This window comes from Balaenoptera ricei, chromosome 11, assembly GCF_028023285.1.
Source record: "Balaenoptera ricei isolate mBalRic1 chromosome 11, mBalRic1.hap2, whole genome shotgun sequence".
Lineage (NCBI taxonomy): Eukaryota > Metazoa > Chordata > Mammalia > Artiodactyla > Balaenopteridae > Balaenoptera > Balaenoptera ricei.
In genome coordinates this window covers 14,234,323-14,253,666 of record NC_082649.1, presented here as the reverse complement: position 1 = coordinate 14,253,666, position 19,344 = coordinate 14,234,323, and the positions used below count along the sequence as shown (strand labels likewise).

General features: G+C 39.6%; 1 protein-coding gene across 1 annotated transcript in view; it reads left to right on the top strand.

Moving 5' to 3' along the window:
• Positions 1-19,344, top strand: part of KIF13A (kinesin family member 13A) — a 215,474-nt gene that overhangs the window by 162,337 nt on the left and 33,793 nt on the right. The window contains 7 exon segments of the mRNA XM_059938003.1: positions 1,503-1,633; positions 8,666-8,752; positions 8,851-9,017; positions 14,272-14,485; positions 16,196-16,358; positions 17,624-17,764; positions 18,520-18,669. Coding sequence (XP_059793986.1) covers positions 1,503-1,633; positions 8,666-8,752; positions 8,851-9,017; positions 14,272-14,485; positions 16,196-16,358; positions 17,624-17,764; positions 18,520-18,669 — 1,053 coding nt within the window.

The window sequence follows — 19,344 nt, the reverse complement described above, 5'->3', positions numbered from 1 at the left end:
AGATCAGCACAAGCCTAAAGCAGACTCTTGTGGAAGATTAGACAGCTAGGGTTCTTCCATATCCACCCCTCCTAAGCCTGTATGCTCAGGACATAACTTTTGGTCCTATAATCACCTTCAAGTGTGGAGATGGGCGTGACCTTTTGGGTTTGGCACTTCGGCCTCAGGGTAATGCCACTGACCAGGCTGCAGGGCTCACTGCAGCAGTTCTCAGACTGCTTCGTTAAGGATTCTGAGCTGCCTCGTGAATATACAGAAGGCAGTGGAGAATAAGCTAGAAGTGAAGAAAGGAACCTCAGTCTTCTATCATCCTTTTTATTCTACTTTTTCCAGAAATAAATATGACACAAATAGCCCCTGACTTATTGAGAGTCCACTAGTGGACTTAAGATCTATTCATTTAGGAATTGTTTCTGAAATCTTAATTTTGAAAGACCAAGTCTTGCCGTTTCTCTGTTGAATAGGGAAGTATTATTATCATAGTGGCTGCATGATTTTTAGAGCAATAGAACAAAGAGGATGAGCGGTGGGCAGAGTCACCAGGGGTCACAGTCCTCACATGACTGAGGTTTGAGGTACTTAAAAATCATGCTAATCTGTACATTGTATAATCCACAGGCTTCAGTACTCTGTGATTTGGTATTAGAAACTCAACTATTTTTTTAATCATTTTATTTTTTTTATTTTTTTAATGCTATTCTTGTCTGCTTACATTCTTTTTATGTATGTATGGCTGTGTTGGGTCTTCGTTTCTGTGCGAGGGCTTTCTCTAGTTGCGGCAAGCGGGGGCCACTCTTTGTGCTCCGCAACAAAGAGAGGCCGCGATAATGAGAGGCCCGCGCACCGCGATGAAGAGTGGCCCCCACTTGCCGCAACTAGAGAAAGCCCTCGCACAGAAACGAAGACCAACACAGACATAAATAAATAAATAATAAATAAATTTTTAAAAAAAAGAAGTTTAAAAAAAAAAAGTTACATATTTGAAAATGTGACTTTCCATGAAACTATTTTCAATGGTTCTTGAATTTATAGAGCTGTTCTCAAAGCACTTTCACCGTTAACTCAGGTGATCCTTGTGAAAGAATCCTGCTCATTAGATCATAGTAATAATGTTGTTCTGGTTGTACAAAAAAAAAGAAAAAGAAACTGAGGCTCAGAGAGTGAAATACCTTGCCCACAGTCACATAGATAGTAAGTCGTCAAGTTAAAACCGGAGCTCAAGGTATTCTACTATCAAGTCTGACTTCTTTATGTTCTAAAATAATAGCTAATCACTGTTGATCAGGGTTTGTTTGTTTTTTCTTTATAGTGTTTAAACATACTTTACCTTTAGTGTATTAAGGTAAGCTTCTGACCTACAATGTGCCAGATCTCACATCTTCCATCTGATTCATCTAATGTTGTCATGCATGTGCGGTTGGGTTATTCGAATTGATTGTGATAAACTTTTGCTGAGTTACTTGTAAGGGTAGGTTTTTCTTTCTTTAATGATCTGTTGCCAGGACCATACCAGGGTAGGTGCAGATACCTCTCAGGACATCCAGCTCTTTGGGATAGGAATTCAGCCTGAGCACTGTGAGATTGATATTGCTTCTGATGGAGAGGTCACCCTCACTCCAAAAGAAAATGCAAGGTAAGAAATGTCCCTTAAAGGTAAGAAGCAGCTCCTTAACATAGCTCAAGTGCCTTATTTTCAGGAGTAGACTGACCCTTTCTGTCTGTTTGCTTAGTTATATCAGAGTTAAGGCTGCACTGGCTTTTGCTTTCTGCTTGTAGAGAGCTGTGTAAGCAAGATTTTGAGCACCTGCTTCAGGGTGGCTGATTCTGCCTTGACTGGCTGGGTGATCTTAGATAAGATACTTCTTTTATCTTATCTTCAATTCCCTCATATGATAAATGAGGCTTATAGTAGACAAAACATATAAATCACTTGGCTCAGTGCCTGACACACATAAATATTGAATAAAGTTATTTGTTATTACCCAGTGTAACGCATTGTATGAAAAGCAGTTAATCAGATAACTCCATTATATGAAAAATTCCTAAACTAGGCTATAATATGTAAAAATCTGAGAATTGACAGGATAATATACTTACTTTTCAACTTCTAAATGATGTCTTGAATTATTTTATAATCATGTGTAAAATGAAGTCCTAAAACAGTATTCCTTAACTCACATAATTCAGAACACACATTTTTATGAAGAAAACTACATTCATTTCAAATTATTCTGTTAATATCACCCATGTACATTTCTAAGTGATGAAAAACTGAGACTAACAATAATAGCATGCATGATTCATGAAATTTGTAGGCCTTCTGTTATAGTGATACACTGTTAAGATATTTAATGGTAAAATGATACCATTCCTTAATTTTTACTTATTCCAAGTTCAAATAGAATTTAGCTATATGCTGTATCCCCCTATTAGCAGCTCTGAATTTTTTTTTTTTCATACTTTTTTTTTTAATTGACAAAATATGTGTGTGTATACACACACACACAACATGATAATTTGATCATATTCTCTTTTAACACTACATCTGAAAATGATTTTATTCGGTAGATTTCCGCATACCTGATTTTACTTCCATGTCTTTTTATCCTACTTTTCGTCCTTCCCCACCTCAGGGCAGTGGTTCATTCATTCAGTATACTTGCTCTAGGCTCTGTGCTGGGAATGCCCAAGTATAGTAACTCAAAGCCTGGTGGAGGAGAATATATAGAAACAATTGTTATTATACAGGAAAATGAGTGCTCCTTCTAAAGTGATCTTTATAACCTGCAACTCTGATCACTATAAAAGTGTGTGGGGTTTGCAGGACTGGAGGTAGGGAGAGCTGTTAGGATATTATTACGATATTGTTGTGGGAACACAGCAGTAGCAAAAGAAGTGAAGAACAAAATGTATTTCAAAGTTAATTGAGAGTCAGCGAGGTTTAGCGATGTGCTTGGGGACAGGATGAGAACTCACTTAGTAAAAGAAAAGAAGTGAGCAATATTAGATTTCTGTCTTAGGAGACGAGATAAACAGTGGAGCTACTAAATCAAAATAAGAAATGCAAGAGGAAGAACAGGTTTGGAGGATGATAGGCAACGAGTGGTAATGAGTTCACTTTGGGATACTTTGAGTTTGAGGTGTCCTTGGGATATCAATGTGAAGATTTCCAGTTGCACATTGGATTTAGGGCAGTAGAACTACCCTAAAGATACAGACTGGGCATAATCAGTGTTGCCTGTCTTGAAAGTGGATCTAGAGTGAATAGTGGAAGGGTTAAACCAATGTTTATGGGATGGTCTGAAGATAATCCGTGAAGTAGGGTGAGACAAGGGAGTCAGAGAGGCACAGAGGCAACAGCAGGATACAGTGATGGAATCCAAGGGAAGAGAACATTTAAGGAAGAGGTCAGAGTAGAAGCTAAAGAGCTTCTATTGGACATAGCAGTTAGGAAGACATTAACAACCATGGAATGTTTAAGTACCATGCACTTGTGGGTATGGAAGGAAAAAATGCAAAGAAGAATGGGAGGTGAGGAAGCAGGCTGAATCTTGGTTGTGAAGATGGAAATGGGATTGGAGACACAGCAAGAGAGGGACATGGCATGAAGGGATAGTCAGTATTTCCTCAGATCTGTCCTCAAGTCCACCGGTTCTATCTTGTCATGTTTCACCTGCTGCTTAACCACATTCTACTGAGTTTTAATTTCAGTGTCTCTGTTTTTCATTTGTAGAAGTTTAGGAAGTCCTGTTTTAGATATGCCTGGTCTCTATTGGTAGAGGCTTGTTTTTACTCAATTGTATGCTTTAATAATTTTAGTTTTACTTATTTTATTGCCTTTATTTGGAAATTCTGTTCTCTGAAGTTGCTGGGGCTTCAATCCAACTATTTGTTGTATCTGCTGATAACTTTGCTTCCTAAAGCAGTTCATGATTTTTTAGATGTGCTCCTCTTCAGTGGTTGATCTGTAGGAGTCTTGTGGCTTGGGTGAGGCTACATAAATTCCTGCAAAGAGATTTTATATTTGCTTCTTCCAAGTACCCCAGGCATGTGTTCAAGCAGAATTGACTTTTTAATGCTAATTTCTTGGCTTGGGTATGTTACCAAACCAGGCAGTTTCCATAACTTTTTCTTTTTTATATTCTTCTAATAAGAGTGTACTATAAACGGCAAAGTGATATGTTCATATGTATGTTCAGGGGTATGTGTGTATGTGTGTGTGTGTGTGTGTGTGTGTGTGTGTAAGCACCTAGATAGGAGTCCTCTAAAGATACAGATGATCACAAAAGTAATCAATAAGTAAGAGAGATGAAGCTTATTATATTTCTCTCTGATTTGCTCTGGAACTACTTTTAGTTTTATTTTAGAATAACACTGCTCAATAAAACTTTGTGAGATAGTAGAAAGATTCTAAATCTGCTAAGACCATTTTGGTAGCCACTATTGAGATGGTGCTCTTGAGAATTAACATATGGCCAGTGAGAATGAGGAACTGAATTTTTAAAATTATAATTCAGAGTTTAAAATAATAACATTGAGTGACACATTTCTACTCTTGATCATACTGCTATGCCTAGAATTTCCGGAGAGCTTTTTAGATGCCTTAATAAACAATGGGGAAATATATTTCTTAAAAACTGACTGTTGAATGTCTGTTTTTTAGGTAGAAGAGATAAGTATTCTATAAAACTTCTTTTAAAAGCTCATCTTTTTGGCAAAAGTATGTATGTATGTACATATGTATATATGTATAGTGTTAACAAATTTTGAGTAAATTTGAAGATGTAATTGTATTAAATGATTTGTGAATTGGGCAGCCTCTCATCAGGCAACGTGAGGGGTTACACAACATGGAAGGCTTTTATAGTAAGGAAGGTGGGACAAGGAAAGGAAGTCATCAGCAAGGAACAAAAATGAAAGTTCATTGGAGGAAAGTAAAAGTTCAGGTGACAACAGTTTCTCATTAACTGAGCTGTGGTGTTTTTTAATTGGCTGGGCTTGTTGCTGGGCACAGGGGAAGTCTTCCTTCCTCCTGCTGGGGTAGTAAATTAGTTGCACTTCCTGTTGGGGGTGCAAGGTAGGTCTCTTCCTGTTGGGGTAACTGACATCTTCCTTTTTGGGATAATTGACGATGAGTGTTGAGGTATGAGAGTTCCCTTTTCAGGCCTCTTGACTCCAATTTTAGTTGAGGTTTCCTTTTATTAATTTTCACAATAGACACACATGTACATATATATTCTGATCTCATTTTCCATTTTTGCAGATGAATAAATCAGTTCATATTTCCAAATAGATGGGAAACAGACTTTTGAAACTTGAGTCACAATGTTGAGAGTCATTTTGAAGAATAAAGGGAGCATGTTAGTGTAAGACATACACACCAAAGTTTTACCATGTTTCTGTACGACAGATTAAAAACATTTAAGATGGTGTCTCCAGGGTATTTTTTATCAATAAAAACTTAGCCACCAGACTTGAAATATTCCTACAAAAGAGTGATTATTTTCATCTGTGAATTTTCCTTATTCCATACCTTTGAGCTTCAGAGTCCCCCTAAAGATTAGGAGCCAGATAATGAGAGTATATGAGAAAAGTAACGTATGGAAAAATTAAAACTCAAAATAATACTCATTATTTTTCTCCATCAAACTTCACTTCACAGCCCTTATAGCAAATTAAACTTTAATTAATTGATTAACTATCCCCCTAATGTTTTGTTTTGCTTTTATTGTTTTGTTTTTATTTTTAAATTTTTTTTAACATCTTTATTGGAGTATATTTGCTTTACAATGGTGTGTTAGTTTCTGCTGTACAAAAAAAGTGAATCAGCTATACGTATACATATATACCCATATCTCCTCCCTCTTGCGTCTCCCTCCCACCCTCCCTATCCCACCCCTCTAGGTGGTCACAAAGCACCGAGCTGATCTCCCTGTGCTATGCAGCTGCTTCCCACTAGCTATCTATTTTACATTTGGTAGTGTATATATGTCCATGCCACTCTCTCACTTCTTCCCAGTTTACCCTTCCCCCTCCATGTGTCCTCAAGTCCATTCTCTACGTCTGCGTCTTTATTCCTGTCCTGCCCCTAGGTTCTTCAGAAACTTTTTTTTTTTTTTTAGATTCCATATATATGTGTTAGCATATGGTATTTGTTTTTCTCTTTCGGACTTAACTTCACTCTGTATGATAGTCTCTAGGTCTATCCACCTCACTACAAATAGCTCAATTTCGTTTCTTTTTATGGCTGAGTAATATTCCATTGTATATATGTGCCACATCTTCTTTATCCATTCATCTGTCGATGGACGCTTAGGTGGCTTCCATGTCCTGGCTATTGTAAATAGAGCTGCAGTGAACATTGTGGTACATGACTCTTTTTGAATTATGGTTTTCTCAGGGTATATGCCCAGTAATGAGATTGCTGGGTCATATGGTAGTTCTATTTTTAGTTTTTTAAGGAACCTCCATACTGTTCTCCATAGTGGCTGTATCAATTTACGTTCCCACCAACAGTGCAAGAGGGTTCCCTTTTCTCCACACCCTCTCCAGCATTTATTGTTTGTAGATTTTTTGATGATGGACATTCTGACTGGTGTGAGGTGCTACCTCATTATAGTTTTGATTTGCATTTCTCTAATGATTAGTGATGTTGAGCATCCTTTCATGTGTTTGTTGTCAATCTGTATATCTTCTTTGGAGAAATGTCTATTTAGGTCTTCTGCCCATGTTTTGGATTGGGTTGTTCGTTTTTTTGATATTGAGCTGCATGAGCTGCTTGTAAATTTTGGAGATTAATTCTTTGTCAGTTGCTTCATTTGCAAATATTTTCTCCAATTCTGAGGGCTGTCTTTTTGTCTTGTTTATGTTTTCCTTTGCTGTGCAAAAGCTTTTAAGTTTCATTAGGTCCCATTTGTTTGTTTTTATTTCCATTTCTCTAAGAGGTGGGTCAAAAAGGATCTTGCTGTGATTTATGTCATAGAGTGTTCTGCCTGTGTTTTCCTCTAAGAGTTTTATAGTGTCTGGCCTGACATTTAGGTCTTTAATCCATTTTGACTTCATTTTTCTGTATGATGTTAGGGAGTATTGTTTTTAAATGCCAGCAAAATCCCTTTTTTAGGTAAAGGAAACATTTATGAGAAGACTAAAATTGTCCACGCTAAAATTTCTGGAGGACTTTTCCTTTCCCCCTAAAAAAACTCACAGTGACAATGCTTTAACTGTATCAAAGGATCGGTTGTTGAGATCTTCTAATAAGCAGGAAATCCTACAAAATCTTCTATAGTGACTTATTTAGGCTACTGACTTCACAGCCCCTTGATAGCCAGTAAGCTGTAGCAAAGTTACGATGTGAGGAAAGCTGCACTGTTGAAAGACCACCTGCAAATGTCCACTGGGCAGTTGCTTCTTCAAGATTTGTTTCAGGCAAGTCCAGGATACATAGACCAATATAAACCCACAGACACAATGTACATCATTATGGTATAATATATACAGTACAACAAAGACTATCAGAGTTTTCTTCCCCACCTCTAATTGTTTGTTTGTTTTTATTGAAGTGTAATTGACTTACAGTATTAGTTTCAGGTATACAGCATATTGATATTACATAATGATCACCACTGTAGTTACTATATGTCGCTATAACTGGAAGTTTGTACCTCTTAATCCCTCTTAACCTTTTTCACCCATCCCCTCACCCCCCTCCCCTTGATTGATTTTACCATTTGGCTGGTAGCTGTTTAGGATTTAAACCTGGTATTCTTTTTATGTTTTCTCTGAGTTTTTATTATGGGAAATTTCAAACATAAAAATAGAAAGAATGGTATAACGAGCCTCCATACAGCCATCATCCAGCTTCAAAAATGACACCTCATAGACAGTTTTATTTTTATTTATATGTCCTCCACATCACCTCCTCCCTCCCCTCTGGGTTATTTTAAACATATTCCAGATATTGTAACTTTGCATCCGTAAATATCTCCACTTGTATCTCTAAAAGACCAGTATCCTTAAACACAGCTTCCGTACCATCACACCTAAAATAATAAACAATAATTCCTTACTAATCATACATTGAGGCAGTGTTCAAATTTCCCCAGTTGTCTTATAAAGGTTCTTTTTCAGTTGTTTCTTGAAATCAGGATCCAAATAAGATTTAACCATTGTCATTGATTGTTATGTCCCTTGGGACTCTTTTAGCCCATGGGTCCCCCTCCTTTGCTCCCCCACTTTTTTTTTCCTTGCATTTTATTTGCTGCAGACACCTAGTTGCTTCCCATAGTCAACATTTTGCTCATTGCATCCCATGGCGTCATTTAACATCTTCCGCTGCCCTCTCTATTTCCTAAATTGGTTTTAGATATAAAGGCTTGATCAGGTTCAACTCAAATATGGACAAGAATGTTCCATAGGCATCGTTGCCCATCTCCATCAGGAGCGCGTCATGTCCAGTTGTCTGTCTTTGAGGGATATCAGCATCCCTTGATCATTTTTGCCTAGATAGTGTATTTTGATAGTGTTTACAATTCTGTTTTTCCTTCTTTAAGTATTAGTCGAATATGCCTATTAGGAGAAAGTTCCCCCAGTTATCTGTTTGGCTCCTGGGTCTAGGTTTTATGCTCTTTACCATCCAGCTGATGTAGCCCCCCTGGTGTTCCTTCAGGTCCTGTGTAAACGGCACCCTCGTGTGCAGCACCACCCAGCTGTGGCACGGGGACAGAATCCTGTGGGGAAATAACCACTTCTTCAGGTAACAGCTTGTGTTCACTAGTATGTTCACCCGTACACCTCTTCTCTTATCTGAGTGTAAAACACGTTGATTTTCTCTACCGGTGAAAAACCCCACAGAATTAATTTACCTAAGAGGAAACGGCGAGACTGGTTGAAAGACTTTGAAAAAGAAACGGGCCCGGCAGAGCATGACCTGGATGCAGCCAGTGAGGCTTCCTCGGAACCAGACTATAACTATGAATTTGCACAGATGGAAGTTATCATGAAAACGCTGAATAGTAATGGTAAGACCCTTAAGCATTTACTTTCTCACTCTACTCTTTAAATAAACCTGAGGAGAATTTGAGCATGGCTAGAGAATTGTCGGTCTGGTCTCTGGTGTATCAAATTGGGGATTCTGTTGCAGGAGTAAAGATTTTGACCTTTTTATTTATCTCTATTTCTGGATTTTTAGCTTCAAGGACCCCTCTTTTTAATTATAAAAATGAAGTATGAAGAAAAGGCCAGATGGAAAAACAAGTGTAATGTATTACTCTGAAGAGTATAGAATAACAACGAAAAAGAACATCATTAAGATTAGGGATTAACATTAGCTACTGGGGCTTTTGAGAGCACAGCACAGGGAAGACCACAGTTGGAACTCAAACTTCATCCCACTCTGTTACTTGCTCACCAAGTTAGGAGGAATCTCGACAGACATTCCAAAGTGATGCTCAGACATCAGAATCACATTAATGGGTCATTTAACAACATGCCTGAGCAACAAGTCTCCTGTGAGTGGTTTTTTGAAAGCCCAAATAGATGCAGGGTGTGACAGGAGGGTGCAGCTCCAAACTCCAGGTGGAGGAATGCCCATCAGAAGAGAGATTATTTCTTCAGATGAGGTTACAGAATTGTAGACATCTCTATGCTCTAACTCTGTGGCGTATCCGGGTGGTATCCATTTAGTCATGTATCATCCCACATCACAGATTTCTAATTTTCTCCAATTGCTACCATCTTATCATATATATATAAATATATATATTTATATATATATGACCCCCCTCAATAACCAGTCAGTATTTAGTGCTCACTAAATACTCACTTGTTAATTTCTCCAATCTTCTTAGCCAAAGCAGTTCATCATCAGTGGCCTGGCTCATGGTGTTAACATGAGTATCCATTTGTTTTCCAGATCAGGCCTTGCTCTGCAGTGTTGATTTTATCCATTTAAAAGTAATGTTTCCCCTTCCTTATGCTTTACTCAATCCCACTGCTAAATGGAGCTCCCCTGTGGGGCACACAGATGTGCTCTGTTATGATGCTGAAATGCTGGTGGCCGGACACAGTTCACGCCCTTCACCTCTGCTGCTAGGTGGCTTCCCGATCGTAAGCCTGTCTGCCTGGTGGTCATCCCCTTGGTGGTCCTATTTGAAGATTCTCTTCCCTCTCATGTGGTTTCAGACGAAGCTCCTCCACAAACACTGGGATAAAGGTTAACTGATTGGCTTTAGCATGAGGGAGCTTGACTGGTTTTTAGCAGTGCTGCTTATTGGTGCTTGTGCTACATGCTTTGGCCAAATCTAACTAACCTGATGGGGAAGAAGCTGAAGTTTTCTGCCTGGCCTTTTCTGCCTGAGGTGCTCTGAATTCTTGATGGAGGGATGCTCCCTTTTCAATTATGGCCCTTTCCTCCCCATGTCCCAACTCCATTGCCTTCCAGTGGTTAAAATCTGGTGGCTGTTCTTTTCCCCGTGTATCCAACAGCACAAAAGTGTCACTAGTATTATTGCTACTCTTACTAACGACTTTATTTCTGTTGACAGCACAGCAGTGCAGGACATAGTACTTCTGGGTAAATAGTCATCTGCATTATCCCAGTAATAGACTAGAATAACGGATTTTCAAATCTCTAGAATAAATAATGATCTAAAACCCAATTCATTTGAATTAAGAATAAAAGCAAACCTAGTATCCGTAGACCATAATATGTTCTTCCTGAGGGTTCAGAATAGGAGTCAGACATTTAACTGTTTTCACAGAGTCAATGGCAGCTCTAAAGTAAACAGCAACTAAGGGGCTGGTGAAGAGTCATAGAGCTTATTCCATCTGGGATTAAAAGGTTCTCTTTTTCCCCCAAAGGATCTGCTTCCCTTTGATTTAGTGCCTTGGGCATCTTGATATGAATTAATTCTAATTCTGTGGGTCACGTAAATTCCCTTCAACCTCTACACCATTACCCTCTCTCTTTTCCATTCTCGGGACAGATAAGGAAGGTTGAGCTCATTGCGTAGTTACATACCAGGCAGAGAATAAACTACGGAAGAAGAGAGGATACTATGCCCAAAAGAAAGGGGGTCCTTTCTCTCGTCCTAAAACACCTACCTGTTTGGTTTCTTGGCCTGAGGCTCTAGGCTTACTGAGTTTTAAAACAGTTCATACAAGAGGAAGAAAGAAGATAGGGAGAAAAAGGAAACCGTTAACACTCTCTTGAAAAGTGGATTGGTTGTTTGAGAACAGACCAAATCATCTTTGGCTTCTGTCCTACGCCATATCATAGAGTCAGAGTGACTTGCTGATTAGGATGACCTTTTTAAGAATATGTTGTATAGTGATAAAGGCTTAAAATAGGTTAATTAATTCGAAAAGAAAATGTTATCAAATATGTCTAAGAGAAAAATGTTTCCAGACTTGTGTTGGGATCAGAGGAGAAAAAGAAACCTCAGTCCCTGTACCTCTACCAGTTTTGTGTGTAGCATGGCCAGACCCAGAGTCTCCAGGCAAGGCTTCCCAGGCTGGTCTGTGGCAGGCCTGGGGAGGGATGCTTTGAGTTGCTCTCTCTTGCATATCTGCATGTTGATTTGTGGCCACTGAGAAAGCCTGGTGAGTAGTAGGGTTGCTATGTCGTGGCAGCTGCTAAAGCAGTTTAAAAAGGCCTCAGTCACATTACCTCTGCATTGGCGTGGAACCCCCTGTGTCAGCCATCTGGGATCATGTGTGTTTCTACTTACCGCTGACCAACAAGTAGAAATAAGAATTAAACATCTTATTCAGTGTCTTTTAGCAAAAACCCTAGGATATGATTTTATTAAAAAATTGGTGTGTTTCCCAGTTTTTCTCTCTCTGGAAAAGATTCGTACACACTCAGTTAGGGCCCTAAAAATGGTTGGTGAGGACCTTGTCCTTTCTTTTTTAAACCTAGAGCCTAAATAGAGAAAAAATATATGTATACTGTTTGAGAAATATGTATATTTTTTAATTCTGAGAGAACTTTTCTTCTCTAGCCCTTACGTATAAGATTTCTTTAAACTCCCTCAAAAAAGATCACCATATTATTCTTCCCCGACCCCCCCCCCCCCACCCCGAGAAGTTCTAGGGTTACATTAGAAGTTCTAATCCTTTGGAGTATGTCAGTTTTCACTCTGTGGAAAAGGTCTTACCCACCCATGGTCTGCCTTTGTGTAAAAGGGTTTTTTTTTAGGAGTCCATTTTCCATTGGCTTTTCAAGTTAACATATTTCAGGGACTCTGTGTCAGGACTCTATGAAGAAAAGTATTCAGCTTTGAAAAAATAATGAATTTGAGAATTTTATATCAGCAAAGAACAGTATTTTTTTTTTAAATCTACTCTTTAACAGAGTACTAATTCTGAGGAAAACATCGGAGGTAAGAGTATAATTTATTACTAAGTTTATTTCCTACCCCAGACAATTAGCTCTGATCTGAGTTCAAAACCCAGTTCTGTTGCTTATTAGCTGTGCAATCTTAGGTCAGCTACTTAACCTTTCTGAGTCCCAGTTTGTCTCATCTTTGAAATGGGAATGCCATCCACCCTTAAGTTTGTTGCAAGGCTTTCATGAGATGATGCATGCAAAGCGTATAGTGCCTCTACCTGAGATATAGCCAGCAGCCAGTAGAATTATTATTGCTGCTGTGGTTGTCATTTTTCTTAAAACAACTCACCTATACTCTGCGTATCTAGTGATTTTTAAAAGTACTTTCTACTCTGTTTTGTATTATTTAACCCTGTTTTTAAAGCTAACATGCTATTTTCTTTTCCTCTTCTCATACAGAAAACTAGTAAAATTTACCTGCTGATTTCACAAATTGATAGGGTCTTCTGGTAAAGTCAGTCAATAGCTATCATGAGGTGATGTAAAAATTCCTCTTAATTTCCTTCTCTTATCCTGGAAATTAAAATGAGAGTCAACATATAGAAATATGACACGAACAGCACTGAATAATAAACAAGTGTGTGAATCTCAGGCTAGTCTGAGAATACGAACACATCTCCTAGGTCCCATGTACTTCAGGGAAATATTTACCATTATGGTGATTTCTTTGTTTACCATCCAGATTGTCTAACGTAGTGTTTCCCTAGAGACAGCATGACTTTCTCTTTTGTGCATGTGGTCAGTGCCTTCCTTAATCTTTCTCCATTACATCCAGGCCATTGGTTGTTACCAAGCTAATGTCCTGCCATAGCCAATTAGCTCTTTAGGACCGAGTCGTACCTACACCACAGCCATCACTCGACATAGTCGTGGCCCCTTTCAACAAGACCCATTAGTATTTCTCATACCTGTTCACCCACGTGTGTGTTGGTGATCTCTCAATCTGCAAACGCAAAAAATCAGAAATAGTTGCAAGTGAATTGCTTTCTTGGCTATTAACACCTGAGAAATTGCCAGACCGTATACTCAATCGGTGTTTTCAAACATATGCTGTGATCTGTAAGTTTCCTCTCACATTAGAGAAATTCAGGAGTAATAAATTTGTGGCTAAAATCAGAAATACAAACCCTTCGCCGTGTGCTGAAACCAATGCTAGAGGAGCATTAAAAAGTGACTATCGGGCTTCCCTGGTGGCGCAGTGGTTGGGAGTCTGCCTGCTAATGCAGGGGACACGGGTTCGCGCCCTGGTCGGGGAAGATCCCACATGCCGCGGAGCAAGTAGGCCCGTGATCCACAACTACTGAGCCTTCGCGTCTGGAGCCTGTGCTCCGCAACAAAAAGAGGCCACAATAGTGAGAGGCCCGCGCACCGCGATGAAGAGTGGCCCCCGCTCGCCACAACTAGAGAAAGCCCTCACACAGAAACGAAGACCCAACATAGTAATCAATCAATCAATAAATAAATTTAAAAAAAAAAAAAAAAGTGACTATCAGAAAAATCAAATCTCATGTGGCTCTGTCTTTGAAGTTGTCTTAGCTTTCATTGAGTTTTTCTTCTCGGTGGATAGAATCCCATCCCCCTTTCCTCTATCATCTGCTTTTTGCAATTGAGTGATCTATCTAAACATTAGGATGAGCTCATCAAATTGAAGAAAGTCGCATAGTAGATGTGGGGAATGTTGACCCCCAGGGCATTTATCTAAAATGTTAAGGAAAAGAAAATGGAGAGGATTTCATCTGACCGGGCCTCTCAGGCCGCTCACAGACAGCACGTTGAAAGGCTCGATTCTGGGCGAGGGGATGGTTTTCGCTGAAAGAGACGCCCACGGGCTCCCTGTCGTAGCCACCGCTGAAGGCACCTTGCCTTGTCTCTTGGCTCACCAGACCCAGTTCAAAACGTGGTCCAGGTCCTGGAGAAACAGTACCTGGAAGAGAAGAGGAGCGCCCTTGAGGAGCAGCGGCTCATGTACGAGCGGGAGCTGGAGCAGCTCCGCCAGCAGCTGTCCCCCGAGAGGCGGCCCCAGAGCAGCGGCCCGGACCGCCTGGCCTACAGCAGCCAGACGGCTCAGCAGAAAGTGACCCAGTGGGCAGAGGAGAGGTAAGAAGGGGAGCGGGGGCAGAGGGGCCCAGAGTCCAGGCCTCGGGGTCTTGGGGGAGGGGGTCGTGAGGCGTGTCAAAGCGGGACAAACCTAGCGGGAGATCTAGGAAATCTAGATCTAAGGTTTCCCTAGAGGGAGACCTTACTTGGGACAAACCCAGCAAAGAGGGAGACCTTACTCCCGTGTCTGGATTGTTGGCACCTGCCTTTCCTTTCAGAGAGATTGTTTATCCTAAGTATGTTTACTGCGATGTTAGTTGTTAAAAGTTACACCTGCCCCCTTACCCTTTAGTAACAATGGTACCAAGTTAGAATACCACTGTTTGGTCTTAAAGTAGAGGACAGTTGAATAGTTCTTCAGCATAAAACCATTTCTTGTTTTTTATTTCTCTTACTTTGGAACCCATTTAAATACAATTTTAATGTTAAGAAATCTACTAAATGTGAATTTTTTTTACTTATGACTTTATTTATATCAGAACTGAGGTAGTGGTGGAGGAAACGGTAACAAAAACAACAAAATAAGGACAATAAATTATTGCTGAGTTCTGTTGTGGTCTTACCGCAGTCTAGGAATGGTGCTTATTTTATTTAATGCTCCCAACAGCACCAAGCCATGGGAACTGTTCTTTCTGTCTTGTAGATTGGACAATCATTTTAAATATCTTCCCTCAGTCACCCATTAAGTAAATGAAAAGGCCAGGGTTTGAGCCCAGGTCTGTTGATAGTCCATTATCCTGTGTTGTAATAAAAATAACAGCGCCTGACGTTTCTTGAGCGTTTATCACGTGCTGACACTCCATTGCAGTCGAAAATCCAAGTATAACTTTACAGTAGGTCCTTGATATCTGCATTCCACATCCACAGATTCAACCAACCATGGAGCATAGTGAGAAAAATCTGTATCTCCGTGGGCGTACGCAGTTCAAACCCATGTTATTCAAGGGTCAGCTGTACTCTTTCATTCAGTGGGTAATTTTTGCATATCCTGTGATGGGCCATGCACTTGGTCAGGAACTAGGTGTAGTGACAGCAAAAAAGACATGGTCCCTGCCCTGGGGGTGCTTACAGCTTCATAGAGGAGACGGACATTACTGGTCAAATAATTACACAAATAAATGAAAAATTGTAACTGTGACGAAGGCTACTGAGGCAAAAGATGTGGGGCTGGGAAAACATATAATAGAGTTCAGACCCAGTTAGGCTGTTAGAGAAGCTTTTATCAGGAAGTGCTATTGTGTAGAGTTGAGAAACGAATTTCTGCTGCCACAGAAGTCCCTACTTCTCACCTTTTACCAGCTGAAGAAATCACGTAAAACACTTTCTCCTTACTGGCTCCAGATCTCCCCCACCCCAAAGCACACAGAAGTCGTAATCATTTCTCTTTCCTAAAGGATTGCTTTATTGGGTTTTGTGTGTACGTGTACATTACCATATCAAAATCTAGTTGTTTTCGAATGTTATGTAATTTAAAACATGGTTTGAAGTTAAGTCACCCCACATGTTTGCTCCTCAGCTGTGGTTACCAGTGGAGGGCTCACGGAACCCTGGTGGGAGGAGAGGGGGATAAGAGGTGAATTGGCAAAAATAGCTTGAAAACTAATTGTTTTGAGAGGAGTTTTCTACTACTTTCTAACAACATGACTCACTTGGAAACAGGACTGCAGTTTTCTTTTGGACACTCTCATGTCCTTTTCTGCTCTGCCACAGGGATGAACTCTTCCGCCAAAGCCTGGCAAAGCTGCGGGAGCAGCTGGTCAAAGCTAACACCTTGGTGAGGGAGGCTAACTTCTTAGCCGAGGAGATGAGCAGACTTACCGACTACCAGGTGACTCTGCAGATCCCTGCTGCAAACCTCAGTGCCAATAGAAAGGTAAGAATGTTCTCGAAGAAGATGAGAGCAAGAGGTACAACAGTAGATACTGTAAGTGGAACGTAAACGTGGCATCCACAGGACATCCGAGAGGAGACCCTGACGTGAGCCGGAGGGTTTGTTCTTTTTAAGACGTCCTTTGTAGACCTTGGGTATATATGCCTTTGGATATTTTAGGATTGGAATATGAGAATTTTGGGGGCTAAAAGCCTTGCTAATTTAAATGCTTTCTTTAAAACAGTGAAACTGGGGAATTCCCTGGCAGTCCCATGGTTACGACTCGGTGCTTTCACTGCTGTAGTCCCGGGTTCAATCTTTGTTTGGGGAACTAAGATCCTACAAGCCGCTGGTACGGCCAAAAAATAAATAAATGAATGAATGAATGAATAAATAAATGAATAAATAAAACATTGAAACTAGAAATATATATAAGTAATTCCTCCTGCTTTTCTCTTTCATATAAGTGCCTCCTGAAATGGGGGAATGTGTGTATATTTTGTGATAGTACCATTCTGAGAGTGAATTCTTCAAGAAAGGAAGACTCATATGATACCTGTTTTTCATACACAGCAGGATTCTTTGCAGCCATTGGGAAGTTTCCTGTCATTTCAACTTGAAGAAATTTTCATTTAAGGAGAAACTTTGGAAGAAATAATTTTTCATCCATTCATTTTTCCCTCCAGCAAGCGAGCTAGAAACGAGTCAGAGAGTATCTCGTCAGTCTTCTTGCATTTTAGTCTTTTGACCAAGTAGTTCTCCTTTGAGAAATTTACTCTAAATCTGTACTTATAGACGTGTTCATAAACATTTATGTGCTTTTGTACCAGGACGCTTATCATAGTGGCCTTTGTAATAGCAAAAATTTGAAGCAGCCATGATGTTGACCAAGAGGATAATTAGTCAAATGAGTGATACATCCCTATAATGGATGGCTGTGTTGCTATGAAAAATCATGTTTATGAAGAATATTTAACCACACAAGAAGGTGAACTGTGGAGAGAGAATTGGGATGGGAAATTTATATATTTGTTTGGTTCTGATTGTGATAAAAATAAAATGTGTGTGCATGGGTATACAAAGAAGATTGAAAATAAACCAGAATATTTCCTAGGTGATAGGGTTTCATCTTCTTTTGTATACATTATGTGTTTTTTTTTTTTCAAACTTTCTACTTTATGATAATACATATTGCTTCAACAATCCAAAAGAGTTATAACAAGATGTGTTATATTTGGTTTTTGTTTTCGTTTTGCTTCATTCTGCAGAGAGGAGCGATAGTGAGCGAGCCAGCTATTCAGGTGAGGAGGAAAGGAAAGAGCACCCAAGTGTGGACCATCGAGAAGCTGGAGAATAAATTAATTGATATGCGAGACCTTTATCAAGAATGGAAGGAGAAGGTTCCTGAGGTAAGAGGGACAAAATGTAAAGGAGCTTTGGTTGTGCTAAAAGGACAAGAATATAAGTGACTTAATCGTCAGAACACACTTATGTGCCTCAGTGAATATCTGTAGTGCTACTTGGGACATTTATATTAGAACTGTAAAGTGAAAGTGGTCTTGAAGGGATCAGTTGGATCGGTCATAAAACATGTGATCTCCACACAGATAGGAACTAAATGAAGAGAACACATAGCATGTTCTTATTGGGTTGCTACTACATTTCAAGTGAAGTGAAGTAGGACAAAGTGAATTTGTGCTGTTTCGTCAGTGCTGTTAAAAATCAGCTTAAATGGAGCCAGCGTGGATTTTGTATTCATTAGCATATGTTCATGCTCCCCTAGCTGTGTTCATGGCTAGGTAGATGCTAAGAATAATTTTAGAAAGCATGATCCATTTTTTCGACATTAGTAATGGAAAAAAAGATTCGGTGAAGGAAATGAGGCAAAGCACAGGGAATGAAACCTTGCAGGTGCGGTGTGATAGGTGGGGCTGTAACCAAAGAAGAGCTCTCCCTGCCCTTATGTCACTTAGTTCCCCAACTAACAAGCCCCTCCTGTGGGATAGTTCTGTTTTATTCGTGTGACATGATTCTAATTTTACTTCTTTTTAATTTATTTGGATAAGTGCTTTCTTTTTAAAACATTTTAAAATGCTGGTTTTAAATAGTATTGTTTAAGTTGATGTTTCCTACTCGCCTTCCCCCCTCCTCTCCTACCATTCAGACAAAGCGAGTCTACGGGAAACGAGGTGACCCTTTCTATGAAGCCCAAGAGAATCACAACCTGATTGGCGTGGCCAATGTGTTCTTGGAGTGTCTGTTCTGTGATGTGAAACTTCTGTATGCAGTTCCTATCATCAGCCAGCAGGGGGAGGTAAGCCTCTGAGAAAATGGAGCCAGCCTCTGAGAAAATGGCCATGGTTCAAGTTTTTTTTTTTTTTTTAGCATCTTTATTGGAGTATAATTGCTTTACAATGTTGTGTTAATTTCTGCTGTACAACGAAGTGAATCAGCTATATGTATAGATGTACCACCATATCCCCTCCCTCTTGAGCCTCCCTCCCACCCTCCCTATCCCATCCATCTAGGTCGTCACAAAGCACCGAGCTCAAGTTCGTTTTTTGTTTTTTAATTCGATTTAAGTTCTGTTCTTGAGGTAGATCAAGAAACTAGGGTGAAGCATCAGAACCACATTCTTCTTTCTCTACTAATATCAAAAGAAATTATCAAAATTAAGGCATGGCTTTAAAAGATTATTAGAACATGTTTTTTATTTGTGGTTCACAAGTATTTTCTTTGTTTTAATCAAACTCGAACTCTTTTGGAAACCAGATTCAGCTCTGTGCCTCATATTGATTTCTCTTTTAATCTCTCACCTCTGTAGTACACTTTAGCTCCTTCCTGGCCCTAAGTGGTCTTTACAAGATACAACTTGGGAGGATTATTTTGAACTTCTAAAATATTCAAAGAAAACAAGCTTAAGCATCCCACTGTTACCTCCTCTTTTAAAAAAAAATGCCCCTCATATTTCATTTATTTCATTATATTG